General features: G+C 42.9%; 1 protein-coding gene across 3 annotated transcripts in view; it reads right to left on the bottom strand.

Annotated features, from left to right (window-relative positions):
* The window catches only part of LOC140714304 (contactin-associated protein-like 5), a 1,942,527-nt gene that overhangs the window by 1,204,442 nt on the left and 714,042 nt on the right, over positions 1–24,043 (bottom strand). For all 3 annotated transcript variants that reach the window (XM_073025413.1, XM_073025423.1, XM_073025434.1), the window contains one exon: positions 9,017–9,278. In XM_073025413.1, the coding sequence (XP_072881514.1) occupies positions 9,017–9,278 (262 nt within the window). The remainder of the gene's footprint in view (positions 1–9,016; positions 9,279–24,043) is intronic.

Here is a 24,043-nt window from a genome sequence, read left to right as displayed (position 1 = left end):
GGAATATCTTATTAGGCCTTAGGGGCTTATCGACCTGATTTGTTTCAGGGTGACTAACACCTGCTCCTGTGTGACCTGTATTGGGCCCACGAAGTTTATGCCACTTCACTCCACCTTTATCGATTCTGTATCTGTTTCCTGAGTAAAATTAGATGCAAGGAATGCATTTAAGATCTCCTCCACCTGTTTTGGCTCCACTCATGGATTACCATTCTGGTCTTCCAGAGGACTAATTTGTCTCTTGTCATCCTTTTGCTTTTAACATACCTATAGAATCCCTTAGGATTCTCCTTCACCTTGTCTGTTAGAGTAACTTCATGCCTTCTTTTAGCCTTCCTGATTTCTTTCTTAAGTGTTCTCTTGCATCTCCTGTACACTGTAAGCACCTTGTTTGTTCTCACCTCCTATACCTGTTATGCACCTTTTTTAATACATTTTTTAATTATGTATTACACTATATTGTCCCACAAAACAGCAAGTTTTATGACATGTATCAGTGGGAATAAACCTGCTCTGATTTCCAGCAAGCATATACACAGTCTTTTCAATTTCTTATAATGACAGCTCTTCATTCCAGGTAACATCCTGGTGAATCTCTTCTGCACTCTCTTTATTGTTACTAAATCTTCTTGTGGTGTGGCAACTGTACACAATACTTTAAAAGAGAAGTCTAACCAATGCTGTGTACACTGCAACATGATGTCCAAACTCATATACTGAAGGTCTCAGGCTATGAAAGCAAACATATCAGGTGCCTTCTTCACTAACCGGTCTGTATATGCCAAGACTTGCATTGCATCAATGTTCTTCCTCAAGAAACTCAATGGGATTTCATACTCTCCACTGCATAAAACTGTGCCTTCTCTTAATCTGTTCTTGCCTTTTCTATATTTGCATATCATGATTGCTTTGTTGGAAGCCAGAATCCATTCAAGAATTTCACACATTAACGACCATAAGACATCAGGAGCACAATCAAGCAATTTGTCACATCAGGTCTGTTCCGCTATTCCATCATGGCTGATTTATTAATCCCTTCAATTCCATTCTCCTGCCTTCTCCCTGTTACCTATGACACCCTTACTAGTCAAGACCTATGAACCTCCACTCTAAATATACCCAATGACAGGGGCTCAGCAGCCATCTGGGCCAATGAATTCCACAGAATCAACACACTCTGGTTAAAGAATCTCTGTTCTGAAGTGACATCTGAGGCTCTGCCCTCTAGTCCTAGACTCCCCAGCTCTAGGAAACATCCTCTCCATGTTCACTCTATCTAGGCCTTTCAATATTTAAAAGGTTTCATTAAGAATCCCTGCTCATTCTTCTAAACTCCCTTCATTCCCAGGATGATTCCCGTGAACCTCCTCTGGACTCTGTCCAACGTCTGCACATACTTTCTTAGATAAGGGGCACAAAATTGCTCACAATACTTCAAGTGTGGTCTGACCAATGCCTTATAAAGCCTTAAGCCTCACAGAATGGGGAATAAGACCATAAGATTAGAAGACATAGGAGCAATATTAGGCTATTCAGCCCATTGAAAAAAAATTACATTTCGCAGGATGGATGTGAAAGTGGTGACGGTTACTTATCTCCCGAGGTAAAGTCAGTGCCCGAATACGAACTTGAACCCTGAAACGTTAGATTAAAAATCCAGTGCTCTGCCAACTAAGTTATCCAAGCTCACTGCAGTTCCCCAAAATATGGATAAACAAACTTGCCGGGGAAGAGTGGGATTAATTAGTTATTTATCTTAAAGTGCCTGCATGGGCCAAATAGCAAATGACATATTTGTGTGTTGCAGCATTTTATGTCTTGTTCTTATTCTTCATTAAGATCTCAGACTGATTACATAGACTGAATGGAAATGAAAGATCAAAAACCATTTTGCAGAATGTGAAGTCTACAAAGTGATGCTAACCTTCCAGTTCACATCACTTCAGTCCTTATCCCATTTGGCAATGAACCTTATAGAGTCATAGAAAGAAGGGACACAGACTCTTCACCTGATCGAGTCTATGCTGATTATTAACTGCCCTTTACTCTAATCCTACAATAATCCCATTTTAATATTTTCCCATCCAGCTCCATTATGGGCTTTAGCCTCTCCAGCATCCAGGATGCCTTCATAAGGCAATGCCTCAAAAAGATGTCAAAAACCCATCATTAAAGACGCCCATGACCTAGGACATCCCTTCTTCTCATTTCTACCATCAAGGAGGAGATACAGGAGCCTTTAAAACACACACTCAACATTTCAGGAACAACTTCTTCCCCTCCACCACCAGATTTATGAATGGATGATGAACCCATGAAAATTACCTCACTGTATTTTATTTACTTTGTTCTCTTTTTGCACTACTTACTTGACTTAATTTATATATGCATTTCTTATTGTAATTTATAGTTTTTTAATCATCTTATATTGCAATGTATTGCTACTGCAAAACAACAAATTTCATGACTATGGCAGTGATATTAATCTAATTCTGATTCTGAATATCCACATTCTCAGCAACTCAACCCACCCAAAACCTACCACTCACCTACAGACTGGGAATAATTTACAGCACCCAATTAACCTGCCAACCGCATGTAAGTGGAAAGTGGAATACTCCAGAAGAAACCCACACAGCCACAGGGAGAATGTACAACTTCACACAGACAGCAGCTGAGCTCGGGAATGAACTAGTGTCTGGTACTGTGAGGATGTCCAAGTGCTGCCTGCATTCTTGTACCATCTTTCCTTTCCGGCAGTGTAGATCCAGGAATAAGCCTGGGGACTTCCTCATATGTATGGGTAAGCCACCAATCAGGAGAGCCTGTAAATTACATTAGACTATAAGACACTGGAGCAGAATTAGGCCATTCAGCCCATTGTCTGCCTGGCTATTCCATCATGGCTGATTTATTCTCCCTTTCAATATTCAATGGGTTTCAATGAGATCTCCCCTCATTCTTTAAAACTCCAGCGAATACAGGCCCAGAAACATCAAATGGTGCTCGTATGTTAACCCTTTCATTTTCTTATACCTTTGTATTTTTTTTACAAATGAGAGAGTAATTTGACTCCATCTGTGAGGCCCTTTTGAAAGGAGCCTTTCTGAGAAAGAAAATTAGCACTGCTGCTTTAACATTATTAAATGTTTAAGAAAATATGGTTTTATTGGTCTTAGTATATGGTTTTACTGTCCAATATATCATGCCATTTACTTTAAATTGCTCTTACTAACCTATTAATCTTGCAATGACACAACATTCAAGGCTAGAACTAATTGATGCTCTCATTGTATCATAGACTCCCTATGGGCAAGAAGCTTTAAACAAAGCTGTCTCACTCACACTGGTAAGGTTAAACTTGCCCTAATCAGCAATGCTGGCAATAACTATTATACGTGCCCTGCATTGCAAAGAAAACTTTCTACTGCTCATTCTGTGTGATGCACTGGAGACACTTGAATAGTTTGGGGCTACCAATATAACCTGGTCTTGATACAGAACTACACAAAAAAATGTGTACATATGGTTGATCTTCCCCTCGGTTTGCTTAATTGTTTCTTTATAGTAAAATACGAGTGCCTAATATTAACTATTTAATTGCCGATGGTACAAGATTTAGAAGATAATTGTAATGGGAGCAATGTTGGAGCACTACAGCATAGAAGCAGGGTTTTCAATGTTATCCCGCCTAGCCCCATCAACCCACACCTGAACCATAGCCCTCCATACCCATCTATTCATGTACTTATCCAAACTTCTCTTAAATAGCAAAAATGCAGGGCTATACAGGAGGGAAGCATTATACCGACCTTAGAGCAGATTAGCAGATCAGTGCAACATCATAGAACAAACAGCCTATATTGTGCTGTAATGTACATTTAAAAGTTGCAATTGAACCCATATCCACAACTTCTGCTGGCTCCTCTTTCCACACTTGCACCAGATAAAATTACCATTCACGTTCCCTGTAGATATTTCATTTTCCACCCTTAAGCTGAAACTTCTAGTTCTAGTCTCACCCTACCTCAGTGCAGAAAGCATTTCCTCACTTCCACACTTTCCTTGGATTATGTAGTGTCTTTGTGAACCAGCAGATCTTCCCTAATTTTATTCATGGTGCCACAGGATGTGGCAGCTCATTAAATTAAAGGATTAGAATTAGGACTACACTTTGCCACAGTAGATTTCACATCCTAAGAGCATTAACAGCCATAATATCATTTTTACAATGTAGTCAGAATTACTCTTAGGCAAGTACCAGTAATTAATTTGAGCATAGCAAAGACTATGAATATCATCAATGTTTCTTTGGGAAATCAAGGGTAAAAGGGGCTAATAGAGCAAAGCTATAAACTTAAGATTCTGCAGATGCTGGTATTCTTAAGACATAAGACTAAAAGATAAAGGAGTAGAATTAAGCAATTAAGTCTGCTCTGCCATTTCATCATGGCTGATCCATTTTCCTCTCAACCCCATTCTCCTGCCTTCTTCCGGTAATGTTTCACACCTTGACTAATCAAGAACCTATCAGCCTCTGCTTTAAGTACATGGAATGACTTGGCATCTCCAGCCACCTGTGGCAAGGAACTTCATTGATTCACCACCCTCTGGCTAAAGGAATTCCACCTCATCTCTATTCTAAATGGACGTCCCTCTATTCTGAGGCTGTCCCTGCTGCTCCTAGATCCCCTGTCACAGGAAATCTCCTCTCCACATCCAGTCTATCTAGACCTTTCAACATTTGAAGGATTTCTATGAGATTCCCCCATCATTCTTTTAAACTTTAGTAAGTAAAAGCTAGAATCATCACTCTTCATACAATAAGCCTTTAATTTCCGGAATCATTCTCGTGAACCTCCTTTGAACCCTCTCCAGTGTCACCACATCCTTTCTTAAATATGGGACCAAAAGCTGCTTGCTATATTCCAAATGCGGTCTCACCAGTGCATCATAAAGCCTTAGCATTACATTCTTGCTTTTATATTCTAGTCCTCTCGAAATGAATGCTAACATTGCATTTGCCTCCCTCACCACTGACTTAACCTGCAAATTAACCTTTAGGGAATCCTTCCTGTGGACTCCCAAGTCCCTTTGCAACACTTATTTTTAAATTTTCTCACCAGTTACAGAAGATTCTGTGCTTTTATTCCTTTTACCAAAGTGCATGACCATATACTTCCCGACACTGTGTTCCATTTGCCACTTCTTTGTCTATTATCCTAATCTACCCAACTCTTTCTGCAGCCTTCCTGCTTCCTCAACACTATCTGCCCCTCCACCTATCTTTGTATCATCTGGAAACTTGGCCCCAAAGTCATCAATTCCATCCTCAAAATCATTGGCATACAATGTAAAATGAAGCAATCTCAACACCGACCCTGCAGAACATCACTAGTCACCAGCATCCAATCAGAAAAGGTTCCATTTATTCCCAATCTTTACCTCCTGTCAGTCAGCCAATATTCTATCAATGCTAGTATCTTCCTGTAATACCATGGGCTCTTATCTTGTTAAGCAGCCTCATGTGCAGCATTTTGTCAAAGACTTACTGAAAATCCAAGGATACACCTTCAACCAATTCTCCTTTGTCTGTCCTGCTTGTTATTTCCTCAAAGAATTCTAACAGATTTGTCATGCAATATTTTCCCTTAAGGAAACCATGCTGACTTTGGCCTATTTTACCATGTGCCTCCAAGTACCCCAAAATGACATCTGTAACAATTAACTCCAACATTTGCCCAACCATTGAGGTAAGGCGAACTGGCTTATAACAAACTTCCTTCTGCCTTCCTCACTTCCTGAAGAGTGAAGTGACATTTGCAATTTTACAGTCCTCCAGAATCATTTCAGAATCTAGTGATTCTTGAAAGATCATTATTAATGCCTCTACAATCTCTTTAGCTACCTCTTTCAGAAACCTGGGGTGTAGACCATCTAGTTCAGCTGACTTATCTACCTTCAGACTTTTCAGTTTCCCAGGCACTTTCTCCCTAGTAATAGAAACTGCTCTCACTTCTGCCCCTCTGTCACGCTTGAATTTCGGGTATAATGCTAGTGTTCCACAGTAAAGACTGATGCAAAATATTTATTCAGTTCATCCACCATTTCCTTATCCCCCATTACTACCTCTCCAATGTCATTTTCCAGCAGACTCTCACCTCTCGCCTTTCTTCTACTCTTTAGATATCTGAATAATACTTTTGGTGTCCTCTTTGATATTATTGGCTAGCTAACCTTCATATTTCATCTTTCCCCCTTCTGGCCTTTTAAAGGCCTTTTAGTGGCCTTTAGTGGTTTTTTCATGTTTCCAATCCATAACTTCCCACTAGTTTTTGCTGTATGATATACTCCCTGTTTTGCATTTATGTTTGCTCTGACTTCTCTTATCAGCCAGTTACATTATCCTGTTTTTAAAATATTCTTCTTCTTTGGGATGTATCTATCCTTCTTCCAAATTTCTCCCAGAAACTCCAGCCATTGCTACCCTACTGTAATCTCTACTAGTGTCCCCTTCCAATCAATTCTGGCCAACTCCTCTCCCTGCCTCTGTAATTCCCTTTATTCCACTGTAATACTGATACGTCTGACTTCATCTTCTCCCTCTCAAAGTACAGGGTGAATTCTATTACATTATGATCACTGTCTCCTAAGGGTTTCTTTACCTTAACCTCCCTATCAAATCCCAATATATCTTGAGTAAAGATTTAGTTAGTGGAGGAATGTGATGCTGATTTAAAGATCAGACATGCTCTTAATAAGTGCCAGGATAGAAATAAGGAACCAAATGATTTTGTTTTGCTTGTATTTTACATGTTTTTATTGTTAGTTTATTTTATTGATAAGTCAGGATAAATGTTGTTCAGGAAAGTAAGAGAACTCCCTGCTCATTTTTGTAAAACTTGGGTTGTCTCCTTCGAGTGTCACAGGCTGAGGAGACACCTGATAGAAGATTTTAATATTATGAGAGGCATTGGCAGAGGTCACAGTCAGAATCTGTTCTCCAGGGTAGAAACATCAAACACCAAAGGAGATACTTTAAAGGTTAGAGGAGGGATGTTTAAAGGTGACATTAGGAACAAAATTTTTGCACAGTGAGTGGTAAGTGCTTGGTTCAGATTCAGGTTCATCTGTTTATGCTGTATGTACATCAAAGCATACTGTGAAATGTCATTTGCATTAACAACCAATACAACATGCTGGGGGCAGCCCGCAGGTGTCGCCAGACATGCCGGCACCAACGTAGCATTTCCACATTGTTCACAGAACAACGTAGGCAGCAGCAACAAACAACAGCAACAGAACAACAATAGCAAAGCAGCCCCCTCCCCACCCACACACACACACACAGACAGTCCTCCAACACCAGGACAGGTCATCTCCAGCTTCCATCTTTCAGAGGACTCATGGATTTGCAGACATTGGGTTACCAGGGTAGTAGTGGAATTAGGCTGCCTTTGGATGGGTATGTGAATATGAAAGTAGTGAAGGTATGTAGATGATACACAGGAGCAGAACCATCAGCATAATGGGCATCAGGATTGGCAAGCATGATCGGATGAATGGCGGTACCGATCTGTTCCATGTTCAGACATTTCCACTGACTCTGATACTGGATAATCATTTCCAAAAGCTAGATATCTGAAATAAATACAGTAAAAGATGGGAATATTCAGCTGGTCAGGCAGCATTTCTGGGGAGAGGAAGATTGGTTGATTTATCCCAACAAGGAAAGCACAATGACTTGAAATTTGAACTTTGTCTCTGCTGAGTAATACGGCCATCTGCCGGTTCAGTTATGGTTTATACTTCATACACTTCAGACAGGATTGCACTACTTTGCAATATTGAGCTACAGATCATGGTCTGACTATTCAAAGGATAACTTGTATAAATATTTATTATGAACATCTACACTGCACTGCCCTGTGTAGATTTAAAGAAATTTAAAGATGCCCACATACGGAATGATATATGATGTGTAAAGTTACATGTGTAAATTTTTAAATACACATACTTGTGGGAGCTCATCTTTGCTGGTAAGTCTAACACTTATTGATCACAAATTGTCCTTGAAAAGGAGGCAGTGAACCTCTCCTTGAACTGTTGCAGTCTTTCAGTGAAAGTGCTCCCACGTTTAGGTTCATGTCTAGCAATATCTCCAAGTCACAATGGGGTGTGAAGGCAAAAGACACAACATTTGAGAGCATTTAGCATCAGGCTTCTGTCCCATTGTTATCAGTCTCTTCAACAGGCATTTCATATGCTGAAAGGTGCACTCTGGATCTCCCAATCGACCTGTCATGGCCTCTGCACTTTGTATGTAATTGTAACATTATATTCTGCATTCTGTTTTTCTTTTAACAACCACAATGTACCTAAATATGCCATGATCTCTCCGGAAGGCAGGCAGACAAAACTTTTTCACTGTGTCTCAGTACATCAGACAATAATAAACCAATTACCAGTACTCTTCACCAGTCTTGCTCCCAGTCCAGAAATGAGGGAACCTTTTTATTCCACAGTGCCCTCATCCACCATTTGTCATTGGCTCCCAACAGGTCCACGGCTCAGTACTATTCTTAGGATGCCAAACGGAAAGCACGTTAAGTAGTTCTTTCTTCCCAAGGCCTATTAAACATGACCAACAAGCTTTCCCATTCATTATTAGTGAATAATAAAAAATCAGCAGTAAGTGATGTCCCCAATGATTTCATCACATTTCTACTTTCCTGAATATATTAAACTCATCTGTCGAGACAAATTTCTATCTTTTAAACATGGGTATTTGTTTTGGTCTAATGAAACTATCGTTAATCCTTCTCTTCCCCTAGACCACGATTGTCTTCCTCTTCTTCTGCTGTAATCTCCCTTTCCCTCTTAACTCTAATCTTGTTTGGCTCAGTGTGCTGTGTTTCGGGAGATAATTAGCTGCCGAAAATGATTTGCCTGGGGGTAAGTGCTACACTCCACTTACACAATTCCTCCTGCTGTCACTGCTGACTATTTCAATTACCTGTGGTGATGTCTGCCAGGCTCCGGGATAATTTATGGACAGTTATTTTGAGCTTCCCCTTGACCAGGTAAATCTGCAATACTCCGGAGTTTGCATGGAACTCGTTGTACAACAGTAGCTCATCCTTGTTCCAGGTGCGAAACTGGAAGCTGACTGAAAGACCATCCATCTGGGGCTTCCCGGGAAGCAGCAGATAACTGCTGGAACTCATGAAGGTGACTGGAACAATGCGAGGATCTGTACATGAGAAGGTCACGTTGCCCTGGAAGATATTAAGAGGGGCATGTAGAGGGAGGATGGTGGTTGAGGAAGAAGAGAAGATCATGTGATACATACTGCAAAATGAAACACTTTAAATGCTTTGAAAGCTGTTAGTTTCATTTACATGGAACATAATCGCACAACATAGGCCCTTCAGCCCACACTGTTGTGCCAGACTTTTAATTATACTCCAAGATCAATTTAACTCTCAACTCCCACATAGCCTTCTATTTTTCACTCATCCATGTGCCTATTTAAGTCTCTTAAATGTCCCTAATATATCTGCCTTTACCACCATCTCTTGCAGCACGTTCCATACACCCACCTATCTCTATGTAAGTAACTGACTTCCCTCCATATGATTTTCTTCATCAGCTTAAAGTTATGCTCCCTTGTATAAGCCACTTCTGCCCCAGGAGAAAGTCTTCATCTGTCCACTTGATCTATGGCTTTTTATCATTAAACGGCCAACAAAGACATATCTGTAGCAAAGTTCATCTCTGGTCAGAGACCTGTACAGCATGGAGATGGGCTCTAAATGCTGCCCTTAATATCCTTAATAAAATCCTTCCCTCTCACCCTTGACCTATTCCTTCAAGTTCTCAAATGCCAACCCAGGGAAAAAGACTGTGTGAAATCACCCTATGTATGCCCAACATGATTTTATGCATTTCTTATAAGACTCAGTCTCCTACACACTGAGGAATAAAGTCGTAACCCGTCCAGGCTCATTCTGTAACTCAGGGACTATCCTAATAAATCGTTTTTGCACTCTAACCAGCTGAATAATGGCTTCCCTATACATGGCAACTAAAACTGAACGCAATACTCCAAATGATCATGAAAATGTAAGGAGACAGCCTTCAAAATTCAGTTCTTTTTAATGTCAATTCAGTGAAATTCAGAACCAGAGAACAATGCACTGAATTTTTCAGCAATTTAAACATAATCTACATATAGCAACGAGGAATTCATAGTTATTAGACTAATTTCCATAGGTGATTTCCACCAGTGATTCAGAGAAGCATGTTCAATTCCTAACATAGCTTTTGGGGAATTCAGGTAATTAACTATGTATCTACTGGATTATTGTTAAAAACTCATTTGATTTATTCTTGTTCCACAGGAATGGCAATTTCTCACAACTGTTCAGACCATCAAGACTATGCTGGCTCATCGAGAAATCCCTCAGTCCCAAACCTGATTTATTTTCCTGCAACTTTTTAAGACCATAAGACAAAGGTACAGCATTAGGCCATAAAGCCCATTGAGTCGGCTCCACTATCCAATCATGAATGATGTATTTTCCACCTCGACCCCATTCTGTTGTCTCCTCCCTGTAACCTTTGATGCCCTTACTAATACAGAACCTAAAATAAAAGGCTAAGAGGCAAGCATGGTACTCATTTATTTACCATGCATACATAAAAACATTTCTTTGTTTGTTTGTTTGCGGTGGCCATAACACACACAAGAGACAGAGAGATGAGGAACACACATGCAGCCATTTATTTCACTTGTAAGTCATCTATCAATGTCCTCTCACATTACGGGCAGTGAAGTGAGAGGCAGCAGAGTGAAAGGGCTTTGGCTCAACGGGCTTCGGCGGTAACGGGACAACGTGAAGCAGTTGTTGATTGCAAAAAGAGGTAGTATGTGTGTGAGGCCAGTTTTCTGTGGTTGGTGTCAGATGTGGGAGGTCCCGGAGTCTCCCGGTGTCCCGGACAACCACATCTGTACCCGGTGCATCGAGATGCAACTCATAAAGGATCATGTTAGGGAACTGGAGCTGCAGCTCGATGACCTTCGTCTGCTCAGGGAGAGTGAGGAGGTGATAGAGAGAAGTTGCAGACAGGTGGTCACTCCGGGGCCATGGGGAACAGAGAAATGGGTCACAGTCAGGAGAGGGAAGGGGAAGAGTCAGGTACCAGAGAGTACCCTTCTGGCTGTACCCCTTGACAATAAGTACTCCTTTTTGAGTACTGTTGGGGGGGACAGCCTACCTGGGGGAAGTGACAGTGGCCGTGCCACTGGCACAGAGTCTGGCCCTCTGGCTCAGAAGGGTAGGGAAATGAAGAGAAAGGCATAGTGATAGAGGACTCTATAGTCAGGGAGTCAGACAGGTGATTCTGTGGACGCAGGAAAGGAACTCGGATGGTAGTTTGCCTCCCAGGTGCCAGGGTCCGGGATGTTTCTGATCGCGTCCAAGATATCCTGCGGTGGGAGGGAGAACAGCCAGAGGTCGTGGTACATATTGGTACCAATGACATAGGTAGGAAAAGGGAAGAGGTCCTGAAAGAAGACTACAGGGAGTTAGGAAGGAAGTTGAAAAGCAGGACTTCAAAGGTAGTAATCTTGGGATTACCGCCTGTGCCATGCAGTGAGAATAGGAATAGAATGAGGTGGAGGATAAATGCGTGGCTGAGGGATTGGAGCAGGGGGCAGGGATTCAGATTTCTGGAATATAGAGACCTTTGGGACAGGTGTGACCTGTACAAAAAGGACGGGTTGCACTTGAATCCCAGGGGGACCAATATCCTGGCGGGCAGGTTTGATAGAGCTGTTGGGGAGTGTTTAAACTAGTTTGGCGGGGGGGGGGGGGGTGTGGGAATCGGAACGTGAGTGCAGGGATTAAGGCAGAAGGACAAGAGCATGATGCTAAGAGTTCTGAGTTGATGAGGAAGGACAGGCAGGGGACAGAACATAATTGTAGCCAGTTAAAGGGGTTGAAATGTGTCTATTTCAATGCTAGGAGTATTAGGAACAAGGAGGATGAACTTAGAGCATGGATTAGTACGTGGAACTACAATGTTGTGGCCGTTACTGAAACTTGGTTGGAGGAAGGGCAGGATTGGATGATGCAGGTCCCGGGGTTCAGGTGTTTTAAAAGGAATAGGATGGGAGGTAGAAAGGGGGGGGGTGGGGAGTGGCATTGCTGGTCAGGGATAGTATCACGGCTATAGAAAGGGAGGACACTGCAGAAGGAGTGTCCACAGAGTCAGTCTGGGTGGAAGTCAGATATAGGAAGGGATCAATCACTGTGCTGGGAGTAGTCTACAGGCCCCCAAATAGCCCTCAAGACACCGAGGAGCAGATAAGCAGGCAGATTTTAGAATGATGCAGGAAATACAGGGTAGTAGTTATGGGTGACTTCAACTTCCCTCATATTGACTGGCACCTCCTGAGTGCAAGGGGGATAGATGGGGCTGAATTTGTCAGGTGTGTTCAAGAAGGATTCCTGACACAGTATGTGGACCGGCTGACGAGAGGAGAGGCTATACTGCATCTAGTTCTGGGTAATGAACCTGGTCAGGTGACAGACCTCTTGGTGGGGTAGCATTTTGGTGAGAGTGACCACAACTCCCTTAGCTTCAGCATAGCTATGGAAAGGGATAAAATCAGACAAAATAGTAAAGTGCTTAACTGGGGAAGGGCTAACTTTGAAGGGATGAGGCAGGAACAAGAGAGAGTAAATTGGAAGCAGATGTTCAAAGGCGAAAGCACAGAAGTAATGTGGGAGAAGTTTAGGGACCACTTGAGCTGGGTTCAGGATAGGTTTGTCCCACTGAGGCAAGGAAAAAATGATAGGAAAAGGGAACCGTGGCTGACAAAACATGTGGGGCAACTCGTCAAGAGGGAAAAGGAAGCATATGTTAGATATAAGAAGCAGGAAGTAGGAGGGGCTTATGAGAAATATAGGGTAGCCAGGAAGGAGCTAAAGAGAGGACTTAGGAGAGCTCAAAGGGGGCATAAGAAGGCCTTGGCATGTAGGATTAAGGAGAACCCCAAGACGTTCTATGCATATGTGAAGAATAGGAGGATGACGAGAACAAAGGTCTCCCAGGATAAAGAGAGCAACATGTGCCTGGAGGCAGAGGAGGTTGGGGAGGTCCTAAATGAATACTTTGCTTCAGTATTCACAAGTGAAAAGGATCTTGATCAGGATGAGGTCGAAGTAGAGCAGGCCTGTGTGCTGGACAATGTGGAGATTAAGGAAGAAGTAGTGCTGGATCTTCTTAAAAATATTAAGATTGATAAATCCCCAGGGCCGGGTATGATACACCCCAGGTTGTTGTGGGAATTGAGAGAAGAGATCGCAGGAGCATTAGCTATGATCTTTGAATCCTCTTTGGCTGCAGGGGAAGTGCTGGTGGACTGGAGAATGGCAAATGTAGTTGCCCTGCTTAAAAAAGGTAATAGGGAGATGCCTGGGAACTATAGACCGGTGAGTCTTACGTCAGTGGTATGCAAACTACTGGAAAGGATTCTTAAGGATAGGATCTATGAGCATTTGGAGAATTACAGTCTACTCATGGATAGTCAACATGGCTTTGTGAAGGGAAGATCATGCCTCATGAGCCTGATTGAGTTTTTTGAAGAGGTAACAAAAGAAATTGATGAGGGTAGGGCAGTGGGATGTGGTCTACATGGACTTTAGCAAAGCATTTGGCAAGGTCCCTCATGAGAGACTCATCCAGAAAGTCATGAGGCATGGGTTAAGTGGAACCTTGGCTGTTTGGTTAAAAAATTGGCTTAATGGAAGAAAGCAGAGGGTAGTAGTGGAAGGAAAGTACTCTGCCTGGAGGTCGGTGACCAGTGGAGTGCCGCAGGGATCTGTCCTGGGACCCCTGCTATTTGTGATTTTTATAAATGACTTGAATGTAGAGGTGGAAGGATTTGTGAGTAAGTTTACAGATGACATGAAGATTGGAGGAGTTGTGGATGGAGCTGTAGATTGTCAAAGGTTACAAGAGGATATAGACAGGCTGAAGAGTTGGGCAGAAAAATGGCAGATGGAGTTCAATCTGGACAAGTGCAAGGTGAGGCATTTTGGAAGGACAAACCAGAAGACTGAGTACAGGATTAATGGTCAATTACTTAAGAGCGTGGATGAACAAAGGGACCTTGGGGTTCAAATCCATACATCCCTCAAGGTCGCTGCACAGATTGATAGGGTAGTTAAGGCCTATGGCATGCTAGGCTTCATTAACAGGGGGATTGAGTTCAAGAGTAGAGAGGTCATGTTGCAACTCTACAAATCTCTGGAGAGACCACAGAGTATTGTGTTCAATTCTGGTCACCTTATTATAGGAAGGATGTGGAAGCTATGGAGAGAGTGCAGAGGAGATTTACCAGGATGTTGCCTGGTTTGGAGAACAAGTCATATAAAGCAAGGTTAGCAGAGCTGGAATTTTTCTCTTTGGAGCATAGAAGATTGAGAGGGGACTTGATAGAGGTCTACAAGATTATGAGAGGCATAGATAGGATGAATAGTCAGTACCCTTTTCCCAGGGCACCAATAGCAAACACCAGAGGGCATATGTACAAAATTAAGGGAGAGAAGTTTAGGGGAGACATCAGGGAGAAGTTTTTATTTATTTTACACACACACACACACACACATGTGAGTGCCTGGAATGACTTGCCAGGGATGGTGGTGGAGGATAAAACATTAGGGGTAATTAAGAGCCACTTGGACAGGCACAGGGATGAAAGAAAAATGGAGGGTTACGGGGGTAGTGTTGGTTCAGTACTTTTTTTTTAAGGATTACATGGGTCGGCACAACATGGAGGGCTGAAGGGCCTGTACTGTGCTGTAGTGATCGATGGTTTTGTGGTTCTATTACATTCAGTATATAGCACACAGGGAAGTTTGACAGCAACTGTAAGGGTCAAAATATTTATGAATATATAACACATACAGTGAAATATGTCATTTGCAGCCAACTCTAGTCAAGTAAAGGGCTCATTCACATAAAGTACTTCATAAGTTCTGGTTACCGTATTAAAGGGAGAATGTTGAGGCTTTGAAGAGGGTGCAGAAGTGATTTACAATAGACAATAGACAGTAGGTGCAGGAGTAGGCCATTCGGCCCTTCTAGCCAGCACCACCATTCACTGTGATCATGGCTGATCATACACAATCAGTACCCCGTTCCTGTCCTCTCCCCTAATCCCTTGACCCCGCTATCTACAAGAGCTCTATCTAACTCTCTCTTGAATGCATCCAGAGACTTGGCCTCCACTGCCTTCTGGGGCAGAGCATTCCACATCTGTTCTAAATGGCTTACCCCTTATTCTTAAACTGTGGCCTCTAGTTCTGGACTCGCCCATCAGCGGGAACATGCTTCCTGCCTCCAATGTATCCAATCCCTTAATAATCTTATATGTTTCAATCAGATCCCCTCTCATCCTTCTAAATTCCAGTGTCTACAAGCCCAGTCGCTCTAATCTTTCAACATATGACAGTCACGCCATTCCGGGAATTAACCTTGTGAACCTACGCTGCACTCCCTTAATAGCAAGAATGTCCTTCCTCAAATTTGGAGACCAAAACTGCACACAATACTCCAGGTGGGGTCTCACCAGGGCCCTGTACAGCTGCAGAAGGACCTCTTTACTCCTAAACTCAATTCCTCTTGTTATAAAAGCCAGCATGCCATTAGCTTTCTTCACTGCCTGCTGTACCTGCATGCTTGCCTTCATTGACTGATGTACAGGAACACCTAAATCTCATTGTACTTCCCCTTTTCCTAACTTGACTCCATTTAGATAGTAATCTGCCTTCCTGTTCTTGCCACCAAAGTGGATAACCTCACATTTATCCACATTAAACTGCATCTGCCATACATTTGCCCACTCACCCAACCTGTCCAAGTCACCCTGCATTCTCATAACATCCTCCTGACATTTCACACTGCCACCCAGCTTTGTCTATTCAGCAAATTTGCTAATGTTACTTTTAATCCCTTCATCTAAATAATTAATGTATATTGTAAACAGCTGCGGTCCCAGCACTGAACCTTGCGGTACCCCACTGGTCACAGCCTGCCATTCCAAAAGGGACCTGTTAATCACTACTGTTTCCTGTCAGCCAGCCAATTTTCAATCCATGTCCGTACTCTGCCCCCAATACCATGTGCCCTAATTTTGCTCACTAATCTCCGATGTGGGACTTTATCAAAAGCTTTCTGGAAGTCCAGGTAACATTACATCCACTGGCTCTCCCTTGTCCATTTTCATAGTTACATCCTCAAAAAACTCCAGAAGATTAGTCAAGCATGATTTTCCCTTCATAAATCCATGCTGACTCGAACTGATCCTTCTACTGCTATCCAAATGTGTCGTAATTTCCTCTTTTATAATTGACTCCAGCATCTTTCCCACCACTAATGTCCGGCTAACCGGTCTATAATTCCCTGTTTTCTCTCTCCCTTCTTTCTTGAAAAGTGGGACAACATTAGCCACCCTCCAATCAGCAGGAACTGTTCCTGAATCTATAGAACATTGGAAAATGATTACCAATGCATCCATGATTTCTAGAGCCACCTCTTTAAGTACCCTGGGATGCAGACCATCAGGTCCCGGCGACATCAGCCTTCAGACTCAACAGTCTATCCAACACCGTTTCTTGCCCAATATAAATTTCCTTTAGTTCATCCTTTACCCTAGTTCCTTTGGCCACTATTACATCTGGGAGATTGTTTGTGTCTTCCCTAGTGAAGACAGATCCAAAGTACCTGTTCAACTCATCTGCCATTTCCTTGTTCCCCCTAATAAATTCACCCGTTTCTGTCTTCAATGGCCCAATTTTGGTCTTAACTATTTTTTTGCTATTCACATACCTAAAGAAGCTTTTACTATCCTCCTTTATATTCTTGGCTAGTTTACCTTCATACCTCATTTTTTCTTGGCGTATTGCCTTTTTTGTTATCTTCTGTTGCTCTTTAAAAGCTTCCCAGTCCTCCGGTTTCCCGTTCATCTTTGCTATGTTATACTTCTTCTCTTTTATTTTTATACTGCCCTTTACTTCCCTCGTCAGCCATGGCCGCCCCTTACTCCCCTTAGGATCTTTCTTCCTCTTTGGAATGAACCGATCTTGCACCTTCTGCATTATTCCTAGAAATACCTGCCATTTTTGTTCCACTGTCTTCCCTGCTAGGGTATTGTTCCATTGAACTTTGGCCAGCTCCTCCCTCATAGCTCCATAGTTCCCTTTGTTCAACTGTAATACTGACACATCTGATTTTCCCTTCTTCTCAAATTGTAGGTTAAAACATATCATATTATGGTCACTACCTCCTAATGGTTCCTTTACCTTGAGGTCCCTAATCAAATCTGGTTCATTGCACAACACTAAATCTAGAATTGCCTTCTCCCTGGTAGGCTCCAGTACAAGCTGTTCTAAGAATCCATCTCAGAGGCACTCCACAAACTCCCTTTCTTGGAGTCCAGTACAATTCTGATTCTCCCAGTCTACCTGCATGTTGAAATCCCCCATGACGACTGTATCATTACCTTTGCGACATGCCAATTTTAACTCTTCATTCAACTTACACCCTCCATCCAGACTGCTGTTTGGGGGCCTGTAGATAACTCCCATTAGGGTCTTTCTACCCTTAGAATTTCTCAGTTCTATCCATACTGACTCTACATCCTCAGATTCTATGTCCCCCCTCGCAAGGGACTGAATATCATTCCTCACCAACAGAGCCACCCCACCCCCTCTGCCAGTCAGTCTGTCCTTTCAATAAGATGTCTATCCTTGAATATTCACTTCCCAGGCCCTGTCCGCTTGAAGCCATGTCTCAGTTATTCCCACAACATCGTACTTGCCAATTTCCAACTGAGCCTCAAGCTCATCTACTTTATTCCTTATACTTTGTGCATTCATATATAATACTTTTAATTCGGGACTCCCCTCTCCTTTCATATCAATTCCTATTTCACTCGGCTATACTGTATGATCTCTTTTTGAGCTTTCTACTCCATTGATTCTGTTGTCCTTTTTAGCTTTTCTTATTTTCACTTTCCCTTTAACTCCATCCTTATATTTCCAGTTCATCCCCTCCCCCCCACTACTTAGTTTAAACACATCCGTGTTGCAGTGGCAAACCTGTCTGCCAGAATGCTGGTCCCCCACCTATTAAGGTGCAACCCGTCCCTTTTGTACAATTCATCCCTACCCCAAAACAGATCCCAGTGGTCCAAGAATGTAAATCCTTGCTTCCTGCACCAGTTCCTCAGCCACACATTCAGATCCATTATCTCCCTGTTCCTGCCCTCTCCAGCATGAGGAACTGGAAGCAAACCAGAGATAACCACCCTGGAAGTCCTGCTTTTCAGCCTTCTTCCAAGTTCTCTGAAGTCCCGCTGCAGAATGTCCTTCCTCTTCTTCCCGATGTCATTTGTGCCGACATGCACTACCACTTCTGGCTTTTCACCTTCACCCTTGAGGATTCCCTGCAATCGGTCTGTGATGTCCTGGATCCTAGCACCAGGGAGGCAACACACCATCCTTAAATCTCGCCTGTTGCAGCAGAAACCCCTTTCTGTACCTCTGACTATGGAGTCCCCTACTACCACGGCTCTTCCTGATGTCTTACTCCTCGGCTCTGCTTCTGCACCAATTTTCGGCTCGCAGACCTGTCCGCCTCTCAGACTGGCAGTATCTTCTGTCCTGACAGCTTCCAAGAAGGTGAACCTGTTTACGAGAGGTACATCCACTGGGGTCTCCTGTACTTCAAGCGTCCTTTCCTTCCTCATCATTGCCCCCTTTCTCTCTTCCGGTATCCTCGGTGTAACGACCTCACTGTAGGTCCTGTCCAGAAAATCCTCATTTTCGCAGATAAACCAGAGGTCATCCAGTTCTTTCTTCAGTGCTGCAACATGCTCCTTCAGGAGCTGAATCTGGATAAACTTTCCACAGCTGTAGCAGCCGGGGGCACCATCAGTGTCCCTGACCTCCCACATCATGCACGTAGCACACTGAATCAGCTTAACGGTCATGTCTTCACCCTCTGCAATTGTGCCTGGCGTAGTCTCCTCGCCGAAGACTCTCGAGCCAAAGACTAGCACTTTTCACACCAGGCACTTCCCTCGACCAGGCTGCTCCACTAGATCTCTCCCTCTTTTTATTTGCTTGAGCTTTGCCAGCTGCAAGGTCACCTGACTTCGATTGCCCAATCAGCTTTTCTCTGCTGAGTCTGAGCTATTCAAATCTTGATTGCCAATCAACTGCTAATCAATTCTTCATTGCACTATCCAACTGCCAAAACTGCCAGAATCTCTCGAGTCAAAGACTAGCACTTTTCACACCAGGCACTTCCCTTGACCAGGCCGCTTCCCGACAGGGCGGTTGGGATTTTACCAGGATGCTGCCTAGTTTCGATGTGCAAGACAAGAGTTTGGACAAACTTGGGTTGTTTTCTCAGGGTCCTTGGAGTCTTAGATGAGATCTAATAATAAGGTAATGAGAGGACTAGATAGAGTAGGCAGACAACATCTTCTTTCCAGGGATGAAATACCTATTATCAGAGGGCATACATTTAAGGTCAGAGGGTAACTTCATAGGAGATGTGAGGGGCAGGGTGTTTACAGAGAGTGGTGGGTCCCCTAGAATGTGCTGTCTGGTGTGGTGTTAGAGGCAAAAACATTAGGGACTTTTAAGAGATGTTTAGTTCTCTTTATGATTACTAATTTAATTGCTTTGACATAAAATTGTGGGCCAAAGACCCTTTTCTTGTGCTGTACTGTTCTATCTTCAATGTTTTAAGTGTGAAGAAGATTTCTGCCTCTCCCACTTTTTTAGATGGTGAATCAGGACCTTACCATCTTCTGGGGTGAAAAATAATTCGCAACTCTCTTCTAATTCTTCTAACACTTCAAAATTGTGCCTTATTGGTCCTTGCCTCTTGCTACAAGAAATAGTGATTTCCTATTTTATCTCTTCTCATTTAGTTTTCTTTATTTTAGAGATGCAGTGTGGTAATAGGCCCTTCCAGCCCAATCAGCCAGCACCTCCCAATTATACCCATGTGATCTTCTAATCTACAACTCAGTTGGCGTGATATCTGGGAGATGGAGGGACCTTGGCTAAGTTTTGTCATCAGAGCCACTTATGACCTACCAACACCTCAAAACCTGAACCAGTGGTGGGGAGAAAACCCCACTTTCTCTCTTTGTCAAACACCTGGATCACTGAGGCACATTTTAACAGGATGCACCATGAGCCTCAGCCAGGGGCGGTATACTTGGCAGCATAACCAGGTTTTCAGACAGCTGGTGTCAATCTTGGAACAGAGGCGAACCACCATAAATACTCTCCCACAAACATTGGCAGGAAATGTCCACATTACATGATTTGTACCAGCAGGCCAACCTCCAGAGCACCAAGTAACATCAAAGGATACAAGCATTCTGCAGGTTGCTCGGGATTGGAAAATCGACATGGACTTGGAGAAAAAGCTTGTGTTTCCCCCAGACATTGTAGCTACAACACTCCGGCCAGACATGGTCCTGTAGTCCACAACAGCCAAGCTGGCATATGTTGTGGAATTGACAATACCATGGGAAGATGGTGTTGAAGAAGCTTATGAGAGCAAAAAGACCAAGTACTCTGAACTGGCAACTGAAGCTGCTCAGAACGGCTGAAAGACCAAGATTTTCCCTGTAGAAGTGGGTTGTAGGGGATTCGTTACTACATCTACAATCAGTCAATTGAAGAAGATGGGGGTGAGGGGTGTCTTCCTCCAACAAGCAATCAAGTCCTTGCCAAATGCAGCAGAAGAAAGCAGCAAATGGATTTGGATTAAAAGGAATAAATGTGGATAAATGTGAGGTTATCCACTTTGGTGGCAAGAACAGGAAGGCAGATTACTATCTAAATGGAGTCAAGTTAGGAAAAGGGGAAGTACAATGAGATCTAGGTGTTCCTGTACATCAGTCAATGAAAGCAAGCATGCAGGTACAGCAGGCAGTGAAGAAAGCTAATGGCATGCTGGCTTTTATAACAAGAGGAATTGAGTTTAGGAGTAAAGAGGTCCTTCTGCAGCTGTACAGGGCCCTGGTGAGACCCCACCTGGAGTATTGTATGCAGTTTTGGTCTCCAAATTTGAAGAAGGACATTCTTGCTATTGAGGGAGTGCAGCGTAGGTTCACAAGGTTAATTCCCGGAATGGCGTGACTGTCATATGTTGAAAGATTGGAGCAACTGGGCTTGTTTACACTGGAATTTAGAAGGATGAGAGGGGATCTGATTGAAACATATGAGATTAAGGGATTGGACACACTGGAGGCAGGAAGCATGTTCCTGCTGATGGGTGAGTCCAAAACTAGAGGCCACAGTTTAAGAATAAGGGGTAGGCCATTTAGAACAGAGATGCGGAAAAACTTTTTCACCCAGAGAGTGGTGGATATGTGGAATGCTCTGCTCCAGAAGGCAGTGGAGGCCAAGTCTCTGGATGCATTCAAGAGAGAGTTAGATAGAGCTCTTATAGATAGTGGGGTCAGGGGATATGGGGAGAGGGCAGGAACGGGGTACTGATTGTGTATGATCAGCCATGATCACAGTGAATGGCGGTGCTGGCTAGAAGGGCCAAATGGCCTACTCCTGCACCTACTGTCTATTGTCTACTGTAAGACAACAACTGGGCTGCAAGATGAAGACAGGAGGGTACGGAACTGAGGGGGGTGTATCTGGGACGCGAGGTAGCATTATTGAGCCCTCTGGAGACGTTGTGGGCTTATCAACGAAACGTTAAAGAAGGATGGTGCCCACCTTATGACCCTGATGATGTAGCTACCCTCCTTGTCACCACTCCAAGCCTATTGCCAATGTCGAGAGTGCCGACTTATCATAGGGATTGAAACATCAAGTCCTATTAGCTCTACTACTACTACTACTACTACTAACCCATACATCTTTTGTGATATGGGGGAACTGGAGCACCTGGAGTGAACCCATGCATTTATGGTGAGAATGTACAGACTCCTTACAGTCAGCAGCAGAAATGAACCCAGAATGCTTCTTCCAATTTTATTTACAGATGCAGCATGGCCTTAGGCCTTCCAGCCCAATGAGCACACACTACAAAATTATGCCCATGTGACCTCTTAGATAGGCTAGGGTTGGATCAGGTGTTGCTGGGCAGCACGGCTTGAAGGACTGGGAAGGCCTACTCCACACTGTATCTCTTAAACAAATAAATACATAATTAAAAAGGTGCATTAAGCCTTTCCTGTGGTACAGTGACCAGCTCTGGTTGACAAGTGCGGCACTTGGATGTGGTAAGTTCCTTAGGAACACAAGATGATATCAAAACATTTAGTACACATACTCCGATCATGGAAGACATCAGTGGCATCATGATGCTAGCTGAATCTTTGATGAATAAGATCAGAGTTCCACTGTTAGCCACTGACCTATTCAGGAATCTGAGCTACTTGGCTGCACACTGATAACGAGTTGCTTATTCATGTCAGCACAGAAATAGAATGGTATGAGTTATGGCACCAGAGCATGAAGAATCTTTTTGACAACTGCAACAAGCAGTCTCAAAAGCGACCATTGTGGATTAACATTTTAATGAGTGATCAATCATAATAATTACATTTCTAAGCACACACATCCCTGCACTGCTCAGATCTCCGGTGAATGACGTTTAGCTATCAGTCACAGCAGGTAAGTTGTAACAATCCAGGTATAACTGTTTGTCCCACTCCCCTCAGGGAGGAGGCTATGTTGCATCTACACCAGGACCACCAGACTCAAAAACTGTTACTTTCCCCAAGCAGTGAGGCTGATCAATACTTTCACCAATTAACCCCCACTACCACTACATTAACATTTCCTGTCAGCCACCTTATATACAGCCTAGCTTCACTTTATGGGAATACAATCAATCTATGTATGTAAGATAACTTACGTATTTATATTTTATGTGATTTTTATTATTTTTGTGTTCTTTATCTTTTGTGAATTTTTTTGTGCTGCAACTTCAAAAGAAACAAAAGTTTGAGGGAAGGAATCCCAGAACCTAGGGAAAACTACCAGCAGTAGACCAATTAGAACTGGGATTATAAAATAAACTGGAGTCAAAAAACATAGTACACTACAGCATGGTACAGGCCTGTCAACCCTTTTCTCCTAAATAGTGCTCCATTCTTTTATCACCCATGTGCCTATCTGAGAGACGTGCTCCTAATTTATCCGCCTCTTTCATCAGCCTGGCAGGTGTTCTACACATTCACCTCCCTCTGTGTACAGAATGTACCTCTGACAATCTCCCTAACTTTCCTCCAAACACCTTAAAATTATGCCTGCCTTGCATTTGTAATTTATGCCCTGGGAAAAGTCTCTGGCCATCTATTTGACCAATGTCTCTTATCATCTACACAAGTAACCTCTCATCACTCTTCACTCTAAAGAGAAAAGCCCTAGCATGCTCAACTTATTCTCATAAGACATGCAGTCACCTTCTTAGACTGGCCCTCAGGATCAGTGGCAACTTGTTTCCATTATAGTGTTGTGAAGTGATTAATGAGGCCAGTGTGGGAACTCTCTCACAGACTGAGTAGAAGGTTGCTTAAGAGGCAGGCAGGTGAGACTGTTGTGAGGTACTGTGATTCTTCTACAATTTAGTCTGGCCTTCTGCATGCTCCTAATGATGAACTTAATATTCCCTATGCCAGTACAAAAATTCCTTCCTCTTTCGAGATTCTCAAGGATCACTTGCACTTTTTTCCAAGGAGGTTTTGAACATATGCTTAAATCTTGCTCTTTTCCAGATATCTTTGTAACTATATTCAAAGTATACATACTGATTTTAGCCAGTGAACAATAAAATGGCAGATTTGTACATTTGCAGCACTTTTGCCTCAATACCTATACAGCAGATTCTGGGTAATTGGGCCATTGCTTATTTGTTCTTAAAGAACAAAAACTAATCAAGAAGATAGCCGGGATTCCTTTCTTTTATTTGGGAC

This window comes from Hemitrygon akajei, chromosome 2 (assembly GCF_048418815.1).
Source record: "Hemitrygon akajei chromosome 2, sHemAka1.3, whole genome shotgun sequence".
NCBI classification, from domain to species: domain Eukaryota; kingdom Metazoa; phylum Chordata; class Chondrichthyes; order Myliobatiformes; family Dasyatidae; genus Hemitrygon; species Hemitrygon akajei.
Note: the sequence above shows the minus strand (reverse complement) of the source record. Positions and strands in the feature narration are given on the sequence as shown.